This window comes from Ursus americanus, chromosome 11 (assembly GCF_024610735.1).
Source record: "Ursus americanus isolate L20-20 chromosome 11, mUrsAme1.1.p, whole genome shotgun sequence".
NCBI classification, from domain to species: Eukaryota; Metazoa; Chordata; class Mammalia; order Carnivora; family Ursidae; genus Ursus; species Ursus americanus.
Genome location: NC_142137.1, coordinates 15,782,679 through 15,802,607, shown reverse-complemented (window position 1 = coordinate 15,802,607; position 19,929 = coordinate 15,782,679). Strand labels below are relative to the sequence as shown.

The window sequence follows — 19,929 nt, the reverse complement described above, 5'->3', positions numbered from 1 at the left end:
TAGGTAAATTATAGTCACAAAAATTTATATAAAACTACTTAGGCATATAGGTAAAGGCCAGGAAAAAAAAATCAGAAAGACAACATATAATGTGTAAGTAAATTAGAATTTGGGTGAATAGAATTTGGTTGAATATTGTTTTTCACTTTTATTCTTATTTATGTTTGTGTAAACGTTTGGGTGGGTTTTTTTTATTTTCAAAGACGAAAAATGATATCCCTATTTTTAGTGCTGAAAACAAGGATGGAACAAAATTTAGAAAGCAAGCAGAATGGTTTATTTACGGAACAACTTGGAAATTTGGAGACACTTCATTTTCAAAGGCAGAACTAGTCAGGTACAGCACCACTTTATTCATGCCTACAAATAACATTAAAGTACCTCTGGGATTTCAAAGATGTTGGGAGGTCCCAAATCTCTTTATTTACCCTATTTATTTACATATATGATATCTCATTTTGAGATGGATCTGAGGCTTCAATACAAGTGTTTAAATATTAGGAACATAAATAACTCAAGCTAAGAGAAAACAGGAAACAAAAGTAATATGAAGTCAGGAGAGCAGATATATATATATATATATATATATATATATATATATATATATATATATATATATATATATATATATATTTGTTTTTACATCCTTAACACTGTTTTTTTTTTTTTAAAGATTCTATTTATTTATTTGAGAGGGAGAGTATGAGCGGGGTGGGGAGGAGCAGAGAGACAGAGGGAGAACAGGGCTCAGCAGGGAGCCCAACACAGGGCTTGATCCCAGCACCCTGGGATCATGACCTGAGCGAAGGCAAAGCTTAATTGACTGAGCCACCCAGGCGCCCCCTGTTTTTTACGGAATTTTACTATTTTAGAACATGGTTTCATTATGTTTCCTAAAGAGTTCTGCCCCAGCATGTATATATTGAAATACGTATTATTTTTATTATACTTTCTTTCCTTCTGTTTATTCTTCATATATGTTCAGGTTTCTTACTGATGTGTAAAGTAATTTATGTGGGCAAGTTACAATATCTAAGAATTTCATTTCAGGATAACCTGAAACATTCAATATTGCCTTTTTATATTAAGGCCTGACAGACGAGGTTGAGAATCACCGAGCCTGATAGACAGACCGTGTATCTTCTGGGAATCCATTATGTATATCATTTCTCCCAAATGAACTTTTAGTGAGAGCTGTCCCAGAAAACAGGCTGAGGCTGGAGTGCAATTATTTCTTTTGCTGAATCAGGGGAAAAGCTTATGTACATTAAAAAGCCATCAATAGGCTGACAACTTCTTATGAAAATTAATAAGCTAATCAAGCTTCTCCATTAAATAAACTGTTAACCTCCCTCCACTCAGAGGAGCACCTAAAGGAAGGGTCAGGATTCCCTTCGGGAATGATTCGGAGAGGAGCCAACACTCAGAAATTCTAATGATCAAGAAAGAGCACTGCTTAGAAATCCTGCTTTGATTTCTGCTAAGAAATATCACAAAACAAGAACCATTGCTCACCTACTACAGCAAAGGAAAAGTTCAGAGGGATACCATAAACTATAAACTACTTGGCCGCGATACATTCTGCTAAAATATTCAAAAGAAACAAGTGCACTGAAGTACAAAGTCTACCCTGAATTAACTAAGTGGGCTGACCTACTATTTTAAGGTGCTGGATATTAGCCGATTCTACTTTGGAGGACATCAGCTAGAAAAGGACTGATTGTGCATTGCCCCACTTATGACAACAGAACCATTATCAAAAGCATACAGAAAATACTTCTCTTTCTATTCCTCACACTGGCAATATGGGGGGGGTGGGTAGGAAGTAGAGAGAGTTAGAAGGAGAGTAGAGGAAAGAGAGGCAACAAATCCAGCTCATTTGCATGGAGTTTTATAAATAAATAAAGATAAGGTTAACACACAGAGGGGCCACGCTCATCCTTGTTATCAAATGCTATCTCAGATATCCAGAGATCCTCACCATGTTACCAGTATGCATGTTCCGTACACAATGAACTCAATCACCGTGGCCCATGATGGGTTCCTCAGCACAGAATGAATGCTGAGAAAGATCACAAATGCTATTAGCATATTGTTTAAACACATTTTGTTTTCCTAAGTTGACTGAGTTTCACAATATCTCAAAGGAAAACATCTGTGCCTAAAATGTGACTATCACTCAAGTAGAATGCTAGACTAACGTAATTGAGGTCTGACTCCATCTTGACGTTTGCCTGCTAACAGTTTTCAAGCCCCAGCACTCCCTCCTCTCCGCTTTCCTCACACCTGGGAAAAAGTACAAGAAAGACTGCGTGCTCTCTCCCTTGGTGCTGGTAGGAAGTTCAAACCACACAAACCCCTGCCTGTGTGAAGAATCCTCCAGCTCCCTCCCCTAACCATAGGAAAAGTCAAAGCCAATCACCCCCTACTTGTCCTCTGAAGCCATTTTTGAATCTGCTTGGGAGCCATCCTGCTCTCCCCAGAAAGCCTCATCGTGTGAGTAATAAACCTTTTTGCATCCTCTTGGTGTGCATGTGGTATTACCAGTCTCAACATCTGAATCAAATTTTGCATAGGGGAGGGAGCCATTCTGTTTTTGGACAATGCCTATAAGACAATCCAGAAGCCCCAAACTTGCAAATGATTAGAGAAAAGTCAGGAAACTCCAAAAATAAATCAAAGTATCAGTCTTACTACCAAGTGAAAGCAGATCTCAGAAGTGTGGCCATAGTTACACTTCTTCACGCAGAGATATTGTAGACGTTGCTGTGCTGAGCAAACGGCTGTGTAATTCCTGCAGTATGAACTGCACCTGAGTACACTCTGACTAGACAGCACACACCAATTCAGTACACAACAGGCTGGCATGAGTAGAGACTGTTAATTAGAACTGGTCCTGCTCTGCAGGGAGGAGGAGCTCCCACGTGATTTACCTTTGTCTGAATCAGCTATTCCCCTAGAAGAACAGACAGGCTTCAGGCCCTGTGAGTCCTTGGGTTCTTGCGTCCTCAGCTGAGACAAGTAGGCTTCTGGGGGTCAGTCAGGACCTGGACTTCTGAAATCTCACTTCTCCTTTTTTCACAATAAATGATTAGGGCTCCAACCCGTCCTTCCCACTTTTGACCCCCAAAGTATGTCAACATTTATTGCTTTACTTGACACCTTGGGAAGCCATAAAAATTCCATTTGGCATATGGTTCTTATCTATCAAGTCAGTTGATACTTTCACCAACCCATGAGTGGGAACATGGAACATCTTCACCCCCAAACAGTAAGTGGTCACATCTGCTTGTGCGTTTGTTTCAATGACCCACTGATAAAAGAGAAAATCTCTCCAAGGGCAAATAATGCAGAATTTCAAAAGATCCAAGAAAGCAAAAAGTCCCTGATGAAATTCAAGCTTCCTTCATAATCACTCTCTCAAACCTTCCAGTATGGACACTGGCACAGCTCTCACAAGAATTAAAGTGAGGAGAAAATGATCACTTTCTGCACAACTCAAAATATTCTTCCTTAGAATGTCGCTTTTAGACTGTGCCCCCAAGAGCCTGGGGCACAGTGCAGGTACCTCAAGGGCCTGTTGCTTGCCAGGCTTCTGGAGGCACTGCCAGGTGAAGAAAGGTTCTACAGTTAAAATATTTAAACCACTGAATAGCCTGAATGTGGCTCCTCAGAGCCGGTTTTGTTCATATGCTACCATTTAGTTCAACCATGTTACGTTTTGTTTTGTTTTTTTTAAGATTTTATTTATTTATTTGACAGAGAGAAAGACAGCCAGCGAGAGAAGGAACACAAGCAGGGGGAATGGGAGAGGAAGAAGCAGGCTCTCAGTGGAGGAACCTGACATGGGGCTCCATCCCAGGATCCTGGGATCACGCCCTTAGCCGAAGGCAGATGCTTAACGACTGAGCCACCCAGGTGCCCCAACCATGTTACATTTATAAGTAAATCTTATGGGGACTTTTTCCATGTAAAGTGACACATTTATCCCTTCGTAGGGATGGTCCATGGAAAGCAGTTCCAATTAAGATTCCTGTCACTCTGCTGCTGGACCTGGTGTTCAGGTCTACAGAGAAAAATATTCTGCCATGGAGAATAAATACAATTTCAATGATCATCAAAATGGAATGCTACAGTGTATGCCTTATCAATGATTGGTAAAAAGATAATGTGAACCTATTAAGGAATCAAATAAGAATCAGGAAGAGAAACTTTACTGCACAGAGCATGAATATTAAGGGATAGTTTCCTTGAGTTTACAATTTCTTTTTTTTTTTTTTAAGAATTTATTTATTTGAGAGAGAGAGAGTGAGACAGAGAGAGGGCAGGGGGAAGGGCAGAGGGAAAGGGAGAAGTAGGCTCCCCACTAAGCAGGGACACCAAATGGGGCTCGATCCCAGAATCCTGGGACCATGACCTGAGCGGAAGGCAGACCCTTAACTGACTGAGCCACCCAGGTGCCCTGAGTTTACAATTTCTGATTGCACGAATATTTTTAACCAATTGTGTAACCACAATTACAGCTAAAATTTTTTTTACTTAAGAATATCATACTTTTCTACATTTCCAAAGAAAGACTTTAAAATATTAATATTAATGGTTCTACGAAATATCCTCGTGACGATTGTACTAAAGCCTTCTCTGGATCAGAGGAAGGTAATTAGGATGGGAGTCCCGAAGAGATGGATTCCTCCATGTGTTGAGGAGCCAAGGCTGGAGTTACTGGATAATGAAGAGAAAAGCAAGGGAACACAGGTACCAAAGCGTCCTTTTTCTTCAGATGGCCAGATATGACATGGCTGGTTCATGGCTGACAAAGTCGGCAGTACCTGGAGGCGGCAAATATTAAAGGGGACTACAAATGCCACTGTCATTTGGTGCGTAGTGTCTCTCTCCATCAGGCTACAAGGGACAGAACAGGAGGACAGGTCTCTGGAAAGTAAGAGGAAGCTAACTCGGCTTATGCCCTTGCTGCACTGTAAGGAAGGTACTGAGCACTGTACTTGGCATAGAGTCTATTTTCCTTAACATCATCACAGCCAGAGTGCTAAACAGGGAACTTTATTGTGGTTCTCAGCTCTACTTGCTTCCTGTTTTGGTCCTTAGTTATTCAAGTTCCTAGAGGCTTATTCCAGGAGCTTTGAGGTTAGAAGTCCTTCCTCTGAATAGCGCTCTTCTCTTTCTAGAAGAATCCTGGTGTTAACTGCTAATCACGATCCCTGGGCTTTCTTAGCAACACCTGCTCACTCCTGAGTGGCTGACCTCTTGTCTTAGGCCTGGGAATCCTCCTCCTGGGCAACATCTCCATCAGAATCCTCTTTTTCCTCTTTTTTCTCCCCTTCTTCTTTCCTGGTCTGAACAATATGAATGAATTCCTGGCCAGAGTTGGAAAGTGAGGAGACCGAGGGAGGCCTGGGAACGGGTAGTCTTGCCCAGCAGATTAAGTGAGAGTTTGTGTTTCTTAGGGTTACTTTGTCCTTTCCTCCTGAAGGCAGAGCTGCCCAGCGAATTTACATCACACCGCCTGCTTCTGACCTGGCTCCCAGCACCAGCCCAGAACAGGACCTGGAGAGGAGCCTGGCTCCTTTGCCCCTCACGGCTGCTTCTGCTCTTCACAGCTGAGCAAACACAGCCACGGGGTTGCGATGCATCCCCACCTTGGCACAAGCTGTGCCCTAAGTAGGGTGTGCTCACAGGAAGGGCACGTCTCCAACCAGTGTGAAGGCACAGTGTGCGCTTGCTCGGCCCCATGTAGACTCCTCGCAAAGAAAAGTGCATGCACTTTCAGAGAATGCATTAGCATTAGGGAAAAAGTTCGCTTTTTCTTTAAAATTTCCTGGATGAAATCTGTGACCAATTTTAAGAAGGTTATGCTTTAGAGCATTATGTAGGAGGAACACGCACACGTCTTGTCACACGTAGCAGCATTCACTCATCGCGCCCACACGATACTTCCAATTTATCTCCCAAGACGGCAACAATTTTCAGACATTTAAAATACTTATATTTTATACTATGCTTACTACCACTGACTAAAGGTATAATCAACTGTCAGTAGAAACAGCTAGCGGTAGAGAAGTTCAATGTTAACCCTGATTTTACAAATCTATATCATGGCTAACGACAACAGAGTAGTGAATATTAGTGAATATCCACAATAGTACATAACAATTAAGAAATTGAAGAACTATGCTTTTATTCCTGCTTCCATATGCCAAAGTCTTTGCTTAACGCTAACATCAATTTCAGAGTAAGAGAAAGCAGCTTTTTTGCATCTCCCAACGTACTGCAATTTCACTTTTTGCCATTATCCGTGTTCATGTCTCAAAGGGAAAACAGATTTATTAAAAAGTCATTTTGGTGTTTAAGAGAGCAAATCACCATGGATGTTGTCCAAGAAATCCTGTATTATTTCCGCAGCACAGCACCGAGTCATCATACATAGAGTTCAAGTGCAGCAGCTCGGAGCCCTCATGAACTGAGTGCTGCAAAGGCACCCAGGATGACAGAACCATCAAAAGTTCACTCTCTGAAGTGTCCAAATGCTTCCCTGCCTCCTTCAACAAAGTAGAACAAATATGACTTAACCTTTCCTCAGTGGGACAATGGGTTTGAAGCTAAGAAGACTGGCTTTGACTTACTGAGTCAATATACCCTGGGAGAGGGATTTGAGTCATTCCCTGCACCTTCCTGGGCTCGTCATCTTCATGATGGGATCACTGCCTTCTTGAGAGCTGTCTAGAAGATTAGGTCAAACAGCACACATCAGGTACCTAGGGCAGTGCCCTTGCTCTTGCGGAAGATGCTCCATGACATGTCAGCCTACTTCCCGTCCCTCCGGACACAATCTGAACAGATGAGTCACTGCTGTGTGCAGCAGGCGTGCTGCTGCTCCGTGCGTATGCGCATCAGGAATGGGTCACTGGGCAGAATAAATACAGCTCTGGGTCTGGCCCTGGGCCTGCTCTTTTTTTTTTTTCTGAAGCATTCCTGGCTTTCTTTTTAACTCATAAAAGTGGAATATGATCATATGACTCCTAAGCAATGAGATATGGCTGCCCTTCTGCAAACTTCTTCTCAAGCAGTTTGCATACCCTTCAAGAAGTCCCCTTCCATTCATGTTTCGTAAGTCTTTGTGCCACAGGACAAAGGTCAAAAACACATAAAATTTACTTTTTCCTTCCCACTGCACACCAGCAAAGTATGAGCTATGGGTTATCAATAGTACTTTAGAGACGGGCAAATGCAGGTGTGACTGTATTTCAGATGTGAAAAGAAATCAACACAAGACACAATTTAGAGCTGCTGTCTTTACATCTATAAACCAAAAAGCATCCAACACATCATTTACTCACCTCACTAGGAATCAGTTTTGGCAACTCTGAACAATAACTGTCCACCTGAATTTCCTAAGGCATGAAATCTGGCTGGGCTGACCCTGAATTGTGATCCATTTCCTTTGTATTTCCCTTTGCACCTGTTACTTGATGGATGTTTTTTTTTTCCTTTCTACCCACTATTTTCATCTCAGCTGCCGAGTTGCCTCAATTACTCTATGAAACATGTCTCAAACCCTACTAGCTCTAGAAAAGAAAATGGACAATATCATATAGTTTAAAAAGCCTCTGAAGAGGGAAATTTAGTAGAAAAGTGAGCTCCCAACATTCTTCAAGACCCAAATACCACCTTCTCTGTGAAAGTTTGTACTGATGGCCCCAGCTGATCACATTCTCCTTTTCGTCTCCACTGTGTCTTGTATTCTGCTTCTATTATATCTCCCAACACAATGAGGATGTGTGATTATGTCTACACCCCTTTCCCCCACCAAGATGTGGGCCTGCCAAGAGAAGAGGCCCTTATTTTAGCATAGAAGACACTAAACCTAAGTTGAATAAAATGGAATTAAAAAACGAAACTTTATAAAAGAGGGTAAACATCCAGTCTGCATGTGAGCTGATTCAGTTGAGTGGTTCTCAAATGAAAATGGGAGTCGGGGGTGGGTAAAATGGGTGAAGGGGTCAAACGTAGATAATTCCAGGTTTAGATAAATAAGTCCCGGGGATGTAATGTACAGCATGGTGACTATAGTTAACAATATTACTGTATATTTGAAAGATGTTGAGAGTAGATTTTAAAAGTCCTCACCACAAGAAAAACAAATTGTAACTGTGTGGTGACGGATGTTAACTAAACTTATTGTAGTAATTATACGGAATCCTTACTTTCTATACCCAAAACTAATACAATGTTGTATGTTTGTTATATCTCAATTAAAAATAATTTTAAAAGAAGGTTTCTGTGTATTTTCATCTTTGCTTCAGTAACATAAAACTAGTAAAGAACCATGATGCTTCGGCTCTGGATTCATATTGTCTTTACACAGTTTTATTTCAATTTTCTCGGACAGGCATATGTTGACCTGGCTCTCACATTCTATTAGTTGTCATTATTATTATTCTTTCACTAAAAAAAAAAAAAAAAAAAGGAAAAGAAAATGGATGTTCTCTGGAGATCTCTGTAAATCCTATGACAATTTTAATGAAGAACAATTTTGGATTTCAAACCATCATGTTATAATCTAACACTTGAGACCCTGACTCTGAGATATGTGTGGAGGACAGGGTGCCAAGGCGCTAGACACAGCTTCTTCTTGGGGCTTCCCACTTTTATTAAGCCGATAAAGCCATGATTAAGTAATGGAGCTTCAGTAATAACAATTCAAGATATTTTGCAAACTCTTTCCTATAAGATGGTTCTTTGGGCTGTTTTAAAATTGTACCAGCAAGCCACTGAGCTCAGATTAAAATATTATGTTACCTGGGTCATATTTGAACTCAAATTGCTTTACTTACCTTTCTACCTTTTTTGTTACAAAATTAAGGTGATGTGAACTTTTTTTTAAACATCAAAATGAATAACCAGAGAAATACCTAAATCTCCTACCTCAAGGATAATCCCCTCTGGCTAGCTGCAGTTAAAATGTTAAGCCTCTCAGACGACACGTGGTCCCATACCTGGCCTGTGTATGCAAACTCCAGGGCCTGCTTCAAGCCAAGGCTGGTCACGCCGTGTAAATTCACCTCATCTGCTCCACTTTCCACCATACAGAGACTGAACATTGCCTGAGGTGGGAGAGAATGAGAGAGATGGGGGGTTACGGAACTTACAAAGTGAGAGAACAAGACGAAATCCGAAAGAGACGAGGAAAGAAAAACACCGTACAGGTTAAAGATTGATTTTGGTGTTTGAAACGCTTCTACAAAAAGCTACTGCAAATCACCTTGCTGTCTAAACAGTACATGGCACTGTACACCTTGCACGCGCGGTCCCACTGAATCCCACGGCTCTTCTCTGGGGTGACTGTTGAGGCTCACTCGCTGGTTTGTCCCATGTCCAAACACAAACAAACTCACAGTAATTTGTACACCTGTAACAAGCCTGATTTAACAGGTATAAAGAGATTATTCCAATGGGGTTGGGTTTTGGGTTACCAGTGAGGAAATGCACCATTTAGAAAAGTGTACCTCTATATAGTGAAGAATTAACCTTACCTAGAGGGAGCTCTGGTCTTTTCCCTTGGCTTCTGGAAGGTGATCTCTAAGCCCTCGGAATACCCTGCCAGACAGGAGTGTCCCTGTTTGTCTGGAAACTTTGGCCAATGACAGTCTAACAACATGATTTATGATGGGGGTTTGGGCCACACCCTATCACTTCCGACCTCCAGGGGAGCTGGAGGCTACAGGTACTAGCCTGACCTCTAGGAGAGGATGGAGACGAAAGGTCAATCACATGGGCAATCTGTAACTGAGCCCCAGTAAAAACTCTGGACACCAAAAGTTTGGGCGAGTGTCCCTGGTTGGCAGTTCTCTGTACATTTTGTCACTTAGCGTGGCCAGGAGGAGATACACTATGACTCTACAGGTGAGGGATGGCCAGCAGTTCTATACGTGATTCCCTTCTGGATTCTGTCCAGAAGATTCTGTCTCTTTCCTTGTCTAATTCCAATTCGCATCTTTCCCTGTGATAAGCCAATTTCTGTGAGTATAAAAACTTTCAGTGAGTTCTGTGAGACTTCCTAGTGAATTACTGAATATGAGAATAGTTTTAGGAATTCCTCCAAACTTGCAATTGGTGTCAGAAGTGATAGAAGTCTTAAGGGAACTGTCCCTTCAAATTCTGCACCTTAGCTAACTTCATAAAAAAGTAGGGGGGGATGCGCCTAGGTAGCGCAGTCGTTAAGCATCTGCCTTCGGCTCAGGGCGTGATCCCAGCGTTCTGGGATCGAGCCCCACATCAGGCTCCTCCGCTATGAGCCTGCTTCTTCCTCTCCCACTCCCCCTGCTTGTGTTCCCTCTCTCGCTGGCTGTCTCTGTCAAATAAATAAATAAATAAATAAATAAATAAATAAATAAATAAATAAATAAAATCTTAAAAAAAAAAAGTAGAGGGGAAAAAAACCCTTATTCTCCTACATGGTAATATTTTAGTTCACGCTATAATATTTAATTATAGAAACGTGGTTTTTTTTTTTGCCAATGTATTAATATCATCTCTTAGCAATTTTTATGTTGATAAACTTATTTTTGATCCTCACAATTCCATACACTTTAATATATATTGAATGGTGGTTTCTCTGTTTTGTTTTGTTTGGTTTTTAGAGGGGGGAGGAGCAGAAGGAGGAGAGAGAGAGTTCTAAGCAGGCCCCACACCCAGCATGGAGCCCAACTCGGGGCTCTATCTCATGACCCTGAGATCATGACCTGAGCCGAAACCAAGAGTCAGACACTTAACAGACTGAGCCACCCAAGCACCTCTGAATGGTGGTATTAATTGATGGTCCATTATTCTTTCTGGAGATTCTCATTTCTATCTCATTCCATTAGAGATTTCTGAATTCTCATAATGAATAAAATTCTCTTTGTTAGCTTAATTTATAGTTAAAATTTTAATTGTTAGAAATACAAAATTAGGGGCACCTGGGTGGGTGGCTTAGTCAGTTAAGCATCTGCCTTCGGCTCAGGTCATGATCCCAGGATGCTGGGATTGAGCCCCACATCAGGCTCCTTGCTCAGCGAGGAGCCTGCTTCTTCCTCTCCCTCTGCCTGCTGCTTCCCCTGCTCATGCTCTCTCTCTGTGTCAAATAAATAAATAAAAATCTTTTTAAAAAAAAGAACTACAGAATTATTGCTCTCTTGTCATTTGAGAAATCTTCTAAAGAATATTTTAAATGCTTACAATTTGAGAAAATAAAAAGAAAAGCATTCAAAATATCCTAAAGACGTTGGCAGTATGTAAAATGTAACACACACAATTACATTTGCTATATTAAATAGCAAACATTTAGAGTATTTCACTTTCAGGAATTTACCTTATCATGAATAAAAGAAATCTGACATTCCTTTAGAAGCTGTAAATGGTGAATGGATAATATGGTATATTTGGCAACTTGGTTAGTTAGTGAGTTGATCTGGCTTGCTGCTGGTGTCACTGGGAGTTAAGGAACTACATGACTGTTAAAGAACACTGACTTTGAAGTCATATAATTCTTGCTTTGGTAAACCAGTAATTAAGGGCAAACTTGTAATCAAACTATTCTGGGTATGATTACAAACACTGGCAAGTGAGTGGGACAAACATGTAACCTCTCTCTAACTCAGTTTTCGTATCTGAAAAATGGGGCCAAAAAATGTACCCACTTCATGAACTTGTTTGAAGATTAGAGGACAGTGTATATATGAAGTATTCAATACAGTGCCTCTATACAGCAAGGTCTTAGTGAAACTTATATACTGTAAAAATGATGAAATAATTAAGTTTCTTTTATGTATTTGTTGGTTAAAGCAGTGATACATTAGGAACACTAGTCTCTGGGTTTGTATGTTTTTTTTTTAATCAAGTGAAGCTATAGGCAAAAAGGGCTATCAGAACATTGATTTTAATGTAAATGATTCTGCTTATGCATTTGTGAAAGATCTAAAATCAAAACTAGGGGCATCTGACTCACACAGTAGAGCACGCAACTCCTGATCTCAGAGTCGTGAGCTCAGACCCCACATTGAAAAGGAGCCTACTTAAAAAAATAAATCAATAAATCAATAAAATTTCAAAACTAAAAACCACAGGTCACAATAAAAAGGCTTTCCATTTGTGTAATTCTGAATTTGCTTCTAGACTTCTTATAGCCACTCTAAAAAAAAAAAAAAAATCCTGAAAGAAATTTCAGTTGTTTTCAATGTCTGTTTTTTATTATATGGGTGTTTCAGTTTTTAATATTCCCAACACTACTTTCTTTTTTCATATCTTCCAAGTTGTTATTGCACCTGAAATGGTGACCAGCTGCTCTTCATCAACTCCACTGTTGACAGAAATGACTTAAACTGCAGAAGAATTATCTGGGTTAATGAAATGCAAAAAGTTCCTGAGAGTAAAGGTTAAATAAGAGAACAAGTCGCCAAGGGAGTTTTTGAATCTGCTTTCCCTAGGGTCTTTCAAAAGCAATCTCAGCAAAGATGGCATAGAACAGGCGTGCTCAGCCAGGGAGCTACTGAACTTGAAGCCTGGCTTGGTAGAGTCGGAGAGAGGACACAATCCCTTAAATAATGTGCATATGTAACTGTACATGTTTGTACAAGCAATAAAGGAACACCACATTGGTCACTGTGGTTATGTCAGAGGGTTATGACTATTGAGGGAAGGAAAAGACTATGAATTTTATTTTATTTGCATGGTATTATTTGGATCATTACAATAAAGACGTGTTACCTGTGTATTTCTAACAACTGCCTTTTGAAAACTTGTAATGTTCAGGGCTGTGCAGAAAGACACATCTGACTCAAATCCTGGGTCTATAACCTACGGTCATGTGGCAGTTCACCTTGAACATGTGACCTTTGGCTAATGTATTAATTTCTCTGAAACTCAGGCCCTTTCTCTGTAATACAGAGACAATACAAACCTCACAGGGTTGTCTGGAGGTTTAGATACAATTATGCTTACTGTCAGGCATAGTACCTGGCACATAGTAGATGCTTAATAAATAGAACCTGATATTCTCATCCAAGCTGAATGCCCTACTTGTCTCGCTTTAACCCCAGTTGGAACGAGAGCTAAGAAATAGGTCCTCCTCTGCCCTCTGCTCAAATCTGTCCTTTCAAATACTTTCCTAATGACCGTCCCACTCAAAATCCCTATGTCTGGCTACAGGACTTAACTTTCACCGCACAATCCTACACTCTACTTTAAGGACTGACCACAGCGTAAAAACCATCACTGCCATTTCCAGAAACATAAAACTTCCATTAGAAACTTAATGTTATAAATTTAAAATATGATTATTTCTAAAAGTTACAAAACCAGTTAAGTAGAAGAAAAAAGGAAACTACTAAATCAAGCTCTATGTTTTGGGCTTACTGAACTTATAGGGCACCTGAATTAGAAGAAGTCACGCTGGATAGCACCAAAGTAAGGAAGAACCCAGTCATGTGTCAACTTGGGAAGCTTGTGACATGTCAAGAGCCTATGAAACAATGTCAAGAGAGCTCCTGGAGCCCACGGGGAAGGACAAAGTGTCCTTTGGTAGCAAAAGAGATGACAGGACCACGGGTGCTGTCTTTAGCACTGAATGTCCTGAAAAGGTGAGCTGTAAGCTCCATGAAAGTGGGCACCATATCTTCCTCACTCACTGTGCAGCCCCTAGACCTAGCACTTGCTTGCTTGCAGTAACTATAGATGAACGAGTGAATGAATGAATGAGTAAATGAACGAACCAACACGCTCTTCAAAAATGCAGATGATGTTCAGCTGTCCCACACTGTTGTCAACAACAATAATTCATCTGACGTAGGAAAGAATTTTCTGGGCGCAAGTTGTTTTAGACATGTAGCTAAGGAGCTACAGTTAAAGAGAAGGCATATCCACCATGAGCTAAGTACAAATTAGTTCATTTGTAGACATTTAGAAAAAAAGTAAGAACATATGGCGATGCCCTCTATCAAACCACAACATTCTGCCAAAGCCTGGGATAAGGTTCTGCTTAGAAATATGGAAGCCTGCGCAAATTCTTCCTCGGTTCGCACTGTTTTCGTCTTTGGGAGAGCCGTGGCCAGGCTGAGACTTACAGTTGTCACAGCTCACTCATGGCTGATCATGTGCAGCCGCCACCACAAATCTTTCTAATTGAAAACCCGGTTTGTGAGACTATGGTCCACTTGAAGTGCCAACCACTGAGAGAACTGTTGATTTACAGCGTGTCGTTCCTCCTGTATTTCACACAGAAATGACACAAATTGAGTCTTAAAGTCACAGTACGTGAATTAAGTTTCTTGGGGTCACGTTAGTTGTCATGCAGTCACAAGATGAACTACAACCCATTTCGGGTTGGCACGTTACGCCACAAAACTCACCAATGGAAATTCTACTACATCTTCAAAGATGAGAAGACCAGACTTTTTTAAGCACTTAAAGTTGAAAAAATAGAATCTTTTCACCTAGTAAACTACACGTAGCTTTGAAGTTGCACTGGATATGGGCAAGATGTACAGCGAATTCCATTTTATCAGGAATCCAGATGATTTTATGGGTGAAATAACTGCATTGTGTTGCGTGCACTCAACCCTTATCTTTTATGAAAGAGATAAATAAAAGTAAACACATTTAAGAAAGTTATCGAAAAAAGCAACTTGTAATGATGGCATCAGATCCAGCCTGATCCCCCCTCCATCTTTCATACGCACGGTGTTATTTATTAGTGATGTTTACCGTGGCCACGTGGCATTACAGAGATTTGAGCTAACTTTGGAATCAACAAAGATTACATTTTGCTCAATTTAGTGTTAAGGGTGATTACCTTTCATTGCATTTTGGTTATACATCACACATAGAATGGGTGGTAAATCTCAGTTAATGAGACTGTTCAATTAACCACAATTGCCCATTTCCCTGGCATTGAGGGGAAAAGGTCCTGACCACAGTTGAATTGGACTATTTACCTTCTTTATCTCACAAATGCAAAAGCAATCCAATTGATTTGGGGAGCTTAACGGCCTGAAAGAGTAGGGGTGTTTGGTTGGAGGGTTCCCCCCCTAATATATTTGTAGCTGTTCTAATTTTTCCTCAAACAGGATAGTAATAGTCTCAGAGAATAAAATATCAGGACAAATGAAAACAGCAAATTACATTACTATACCTATAATTAAGCAGCAAAAATTAATTATTTCTAAAATACCAGTTTCCCCCCACTTTAAACATATAAAGAAAAATTCACCTTACATGCTAAAAACTGTGAAACATATTGGTTTCCCCCAACATCTTCAAATATGTAACTTGTTTATTCAAAGAATCTAGCTGTATTTCACAGCTTTGTTCTTGGCAGAGTTACTTCTTAAATTAACTACATAGTGATAATGAGCCCTTCAAAACCAGCATGATTATGGTTTATTCTATTTCTCTTCAGAATTCTCCTCCTCCTAGATGTGGCCATATTTCAACTACATGGGTCTTCTGGGGAATGGAATGGAAAAGGACACAAATCAAGTTGTTTTTTATTTAGCTAAAGATATAGTAAATTTGTGAAGGTCAGAAACTTCTGCCCATCATGAAGTCAGGCTATCCATGAACGGTATTTATCCTTGTCAATTGTTACATACTCTGGAAAATGGAAAATGGCATCCACACTGGCTTTGGCCTTGGGTCACTCTCTTGAATCCTTTGGCTTCTGCTCAATCCCTGGTGCTTTTGTTACTTTTTAGTCTATGGCTCTATTCCCTGGGTATGGGATTTCATAACTTTCCTACCCACCACGTAAAGAAGTCTATTCTTTCAGATATTTAGGGATGACACTTACTCTTCCTTATTGAAATATACTGGATAAGCCATTATTGAATGAATCTTTCCACATAGAGACCATCTGTTCTGTCCTCATATGACACAATCCTCCCTTTCAAAATCTACTAAGGACACACTGACTCAAACAAAGCTTGCATTTCCTGCATTTTGAAAGCTGTCGTGAAACAGAATTTGGGGCCCGTGTCAAGAAGTGGCCAAGCACATGTGATACACAGTCTGCACGAATCCGGGGAAGCTGGCTCTGAAGAAGGAAAGTTTCAGAGGAAAACTTCATGTCTACAAATGAACTAATTTGTACTTAGCTCATGGTGGATATGCCTTCTCTTTAACTGTAGCTCCTTTAGCTACTTGTCTAAAACATCTTGCGCCCAGAAAATTCTTTCCTATGTCAGATTAATTATTTTTGTTAACAATGTGGGACAGCTGAACATCATCTGCATTTTTGAAGAGCGTGTTGGTTCGTTCATTTACTCATTCATTCATTCACTCGTTCATCTACAGTTATTGCAAGCAAGCAAGTGCTAGGTCTAGGGGCTCCACAGTGAGTGAGGAAGATACGGTGCCCACTTTCATGGAGCTTACAGCTTACCTTTTCAGGACATTCAGTGCTAAAGATCAGAAAAATCTGAAAGCCGGAAGAGAAAAATAAGAGGTGGAGCAACTGAGGAGGCCAAGTGAGGGATTCTGTGTCAATTACAATATGAGAAGTGTTCAGGGAAAATTCTGTAAGACACAAAAGAGGCTCTTACAGTGTTTATCAAAGCCACACTGGGTGTGTTTTAGGCATCGCGGCTAAAATTCTAGCTTCTCTTCTATAAATGGAATCTTGAAATTAGAAGGTACTTTAGAGATCACCAGCCCCTCACTCACTCACTACTCAAGGTGTGGTCCCTGGGCCTGCAGCACTGGTATCACCAGGGAACTTGTCAGAGATGCAGAACCTCAGGCCCCCCTTACACCTACTGGATGGAAGGTGCATTTTTTTTTATTATGATATGTTAGTGACCATACAGTACATCCTTAGTTTCTGATGTAGTGTTCCATAATTCATTGCTTGAGTATAACACCCAGTGCTCCATGCAATACGTGCCCTCCTTAATGCCCATCATCGGGCTTGCCCATCCCCATCCCTTCCCCTCTAAAACCCTCGGTTTGTTTCCCAGAGCCCACAGTCTCTCATGGTTCATTTCCCCTTATGTTTACCCCCCTTCATTTTTCCCTTCCTTCTCCTACCAATCTCCCTGCTATTCCTTATGTTCCACAAATGAGTGAAACCATAGGATAATTGTCTTTCTCTGCTTGACTTCTTTCACTTAGCATAATCTCCTCCAGCCCCATCCATGTAGATGAAAATGCTGGGTAATCATTCCTTCTGATGGCTGAGTAATATTCCATTGTATATATGGACCACATCTTCTTTATCCATTCGTCTCTTGAAGGGCATCTCGGCTCTGGAAGGTGCATTTTAACAAAAGCTCTAGGTGACCCATGAGCACATTAAAATTTGAGAAGCACAGCCACCCTTTGCGGCACTCCTTGCATATCTGAATATTCAAAGAGATGAGACATCCAATACTTTACATGATAAAATGAAGTATTAGTAATACCTCCAGAATACAGAATCATAATCACTCTCCTGACAACTTTCTCCCCTTGGTCCTGGTAGATTTTCAATAAATTCACTCTGCTGCTTGGTAGCCTTTCTGATATGTCATCACAACTCTTAAGTCTCCTCTTGGAAAGAGCACTTAATCCAAATTCTCTGACTCATAAACTGTTAACACTCCAGGCCAATGCTGGAAATCCCGTAGTCTGGCAGAAGACCTGAGTCCAAATCCCAGCAAGGGAGGACCGGTCGCCACATCTTGGTGGGTGGGAGGAGAGGTTATTACTTGGGAAAAAAAAGTTAAAGAAGACTCATGGTTTCAAGAACAAGGCCTCTGGAAGAGTAAATCGTCCTATGTTCTTGGATGGAAGTGGTGGTAGGAGCCTGCAGGTAAATCTCTCAGGCCACTCTCCTTTGCCCAATGACTCTGGGTGACTTTCTCTGAGTCATCTCCTTCTTTTTTTTTTCTTTTTAAAGATTTTATTTATTTATTTGACAGAGAGAGAAACAGCCAGTGAGAGAGGGAACACAGGCAGGGAGAGTGGGAGAGGAAGAAGCAGGCTCCCAGCGGAGGAGCCTGATGTGGGGCTCGATCCTAGGCCTCTGGGATCACGCCCTGAGAGGAAGGCAGACGCTTAACGACTGAGCCACCCAGGCGCCCCTGGGTCATCTCCTTCTTATCATATTATCCTGAAGAGGGATTTCACGTGGCCATCATGGAGCTGCTCCTGACACAAACCCCTCAGACCCATTCCTACGGAATTCAAAAACCAGAAGCTTTTAAGGAGTCTCATTTGCCATAAAGAATGACGAGGCACTGGCACCCTGCCTGCCCAATCTGGTATCGGTAGTGGCTGCCTGGAGCCTTGCTGAGGGCTGTGAGGCCACACCCAGACTCAACTGAGAGCGGTCAGGGTCTTGTCATCATGTCTGTCGTGGGTATACACAGGGAGAAGGAGCAGAAGGACCAGCCCTGCATGATAAAGCATCCATATGTACAAGCACTGAAACACACCGTCTCTGTCCTAGAATTCATGACAGCATCACATAAAATCTGTTCCTCTCTTCTCCAGATAACTTTTTGGAAGAATGTTGAAGTTATGGAATTGCCTTAATTATCACTTATCATTCTTCTCTTTAAAAACCCAGAGGAAGTTAATGACCACTATTCAAATTTTAACCCAAAATTTCAGGAGTTCTTTGATTTTTCATATCCTCTCTTCGTATCTTCATCCTCTCTTCCTATCTTTTTCTCCAGTGTGCTACCATTATAGACACAGGTACCCAGCCCAGCTACAGAATCTCTCTCCCATCTTTCATTTTATTCATCCCGGTGGCTTCACGGTTATGCAATCCCTGCCAGAGCCACTCTCCCGTTATTTGGCTATACCCAGATGAGGACAGAGCCCCAGCTCACACGCTGTTTCTTCTAACTCCATTAGTTGCTAAGGAACCACTTCATTGGAACCTTCCTGATCCAAGGCAGAACAGGCCAGTTGAATAGGAAGTGTTTGGGTTGTCACATATGTCCAAGTTCACTTCTTCCGCAAACACACTGGATGCTCTGTGCATTCAGGAGACACGCAAAGTCTCCATATGTTAGGGAAGGAGAAAAAATAACTTAGGAATAGTCCTCAAGAGTTCTAATACTTCTCAAAAGTAACTAACTGAAGAACTTCTTTTAATCCTATGAAAATTTGTATGTGCATATATATAATTTTAAAGTGATATGAATGATTTGCTATGGAAATCTCTCTTATCACTTTGGAGTCACATGCCTCTAAACGAGAAGAATGCTGATAATTCAATCCTTCAGGAATCCAGGCATGCAGGCCCAAAATCCAATCAACATCAGATGGGCTAATTAAAAGCAATTGATTCAACAAGCAGCTGGATCGTCCCGGCGTGGACACTTCACTTTGAATCAGTTTTTTATAAAAATGATGAACAGGATCAGGGCATATGTATAGATCCCAATAATTGTTTACATCAGTTCATCCGATTCACATGATCAGCTGTCTTGCCCCTCTTTTAGAAACCACCTGTCTTGACTCAATATTCAATTTCTAAAGGTTTAAAATTTTCATCAGCCTTATTATCCTTCAAACATGCATTCTTGTTCTTTCAGATGAAGCTAAGGTTCACTGTATCACTGTGATTAAATAAGCATGAGTGAAATTCTGATTTTTAAATAAAACAGCATGAAAGTTATAATTTTAAAAGCATGAAAAAGATATGGCAGAAAAAGTGAAATAATCTTTCAACACACACTTGAAACAAATATACATAAAGAGCTTAGCACAATGACTGCATAAAATAAATGATTTTTTAAAGTTAGCTATTATTTTGTGTTGCAAATATTTTTCCAGCTTCACAATATTTATATTCAGGAGAAGTGAATCAGTTTAAATGAAGGAATAAAATGCAGACCATAGAGTTCACCGATCATTCACTATAATGAATACACTGCGCTATCAGCA

General features: G+C 40.7%; 1 protein-coding gene across 5 annotated transcripts in view; it reads right to left on the bottom strand.

Moving 5' to 3' along the window:
- Window positions 1-19,929, bottom strand: part of KLHL32 (kelch like family member 32) — a 248,986-nt gene that overhangs the window by 143,883 nt on the left and 85,174 nt on the right. For all 5 annotated transcript variants that reach the window (XM_087865330.1, XM_087865331.1, XM_087865332.1 and 2 more), the window contains exon 4: window positions 9,015-9,122. In XM_087865330.1, coding sequence (XP_087721456.1) covers window positions 9,015-9,122 — 108 coding nt within the window. The remainder of the gene's footprint in view (window positions 1-9,014; window positions 9,123-19,929) is intronic.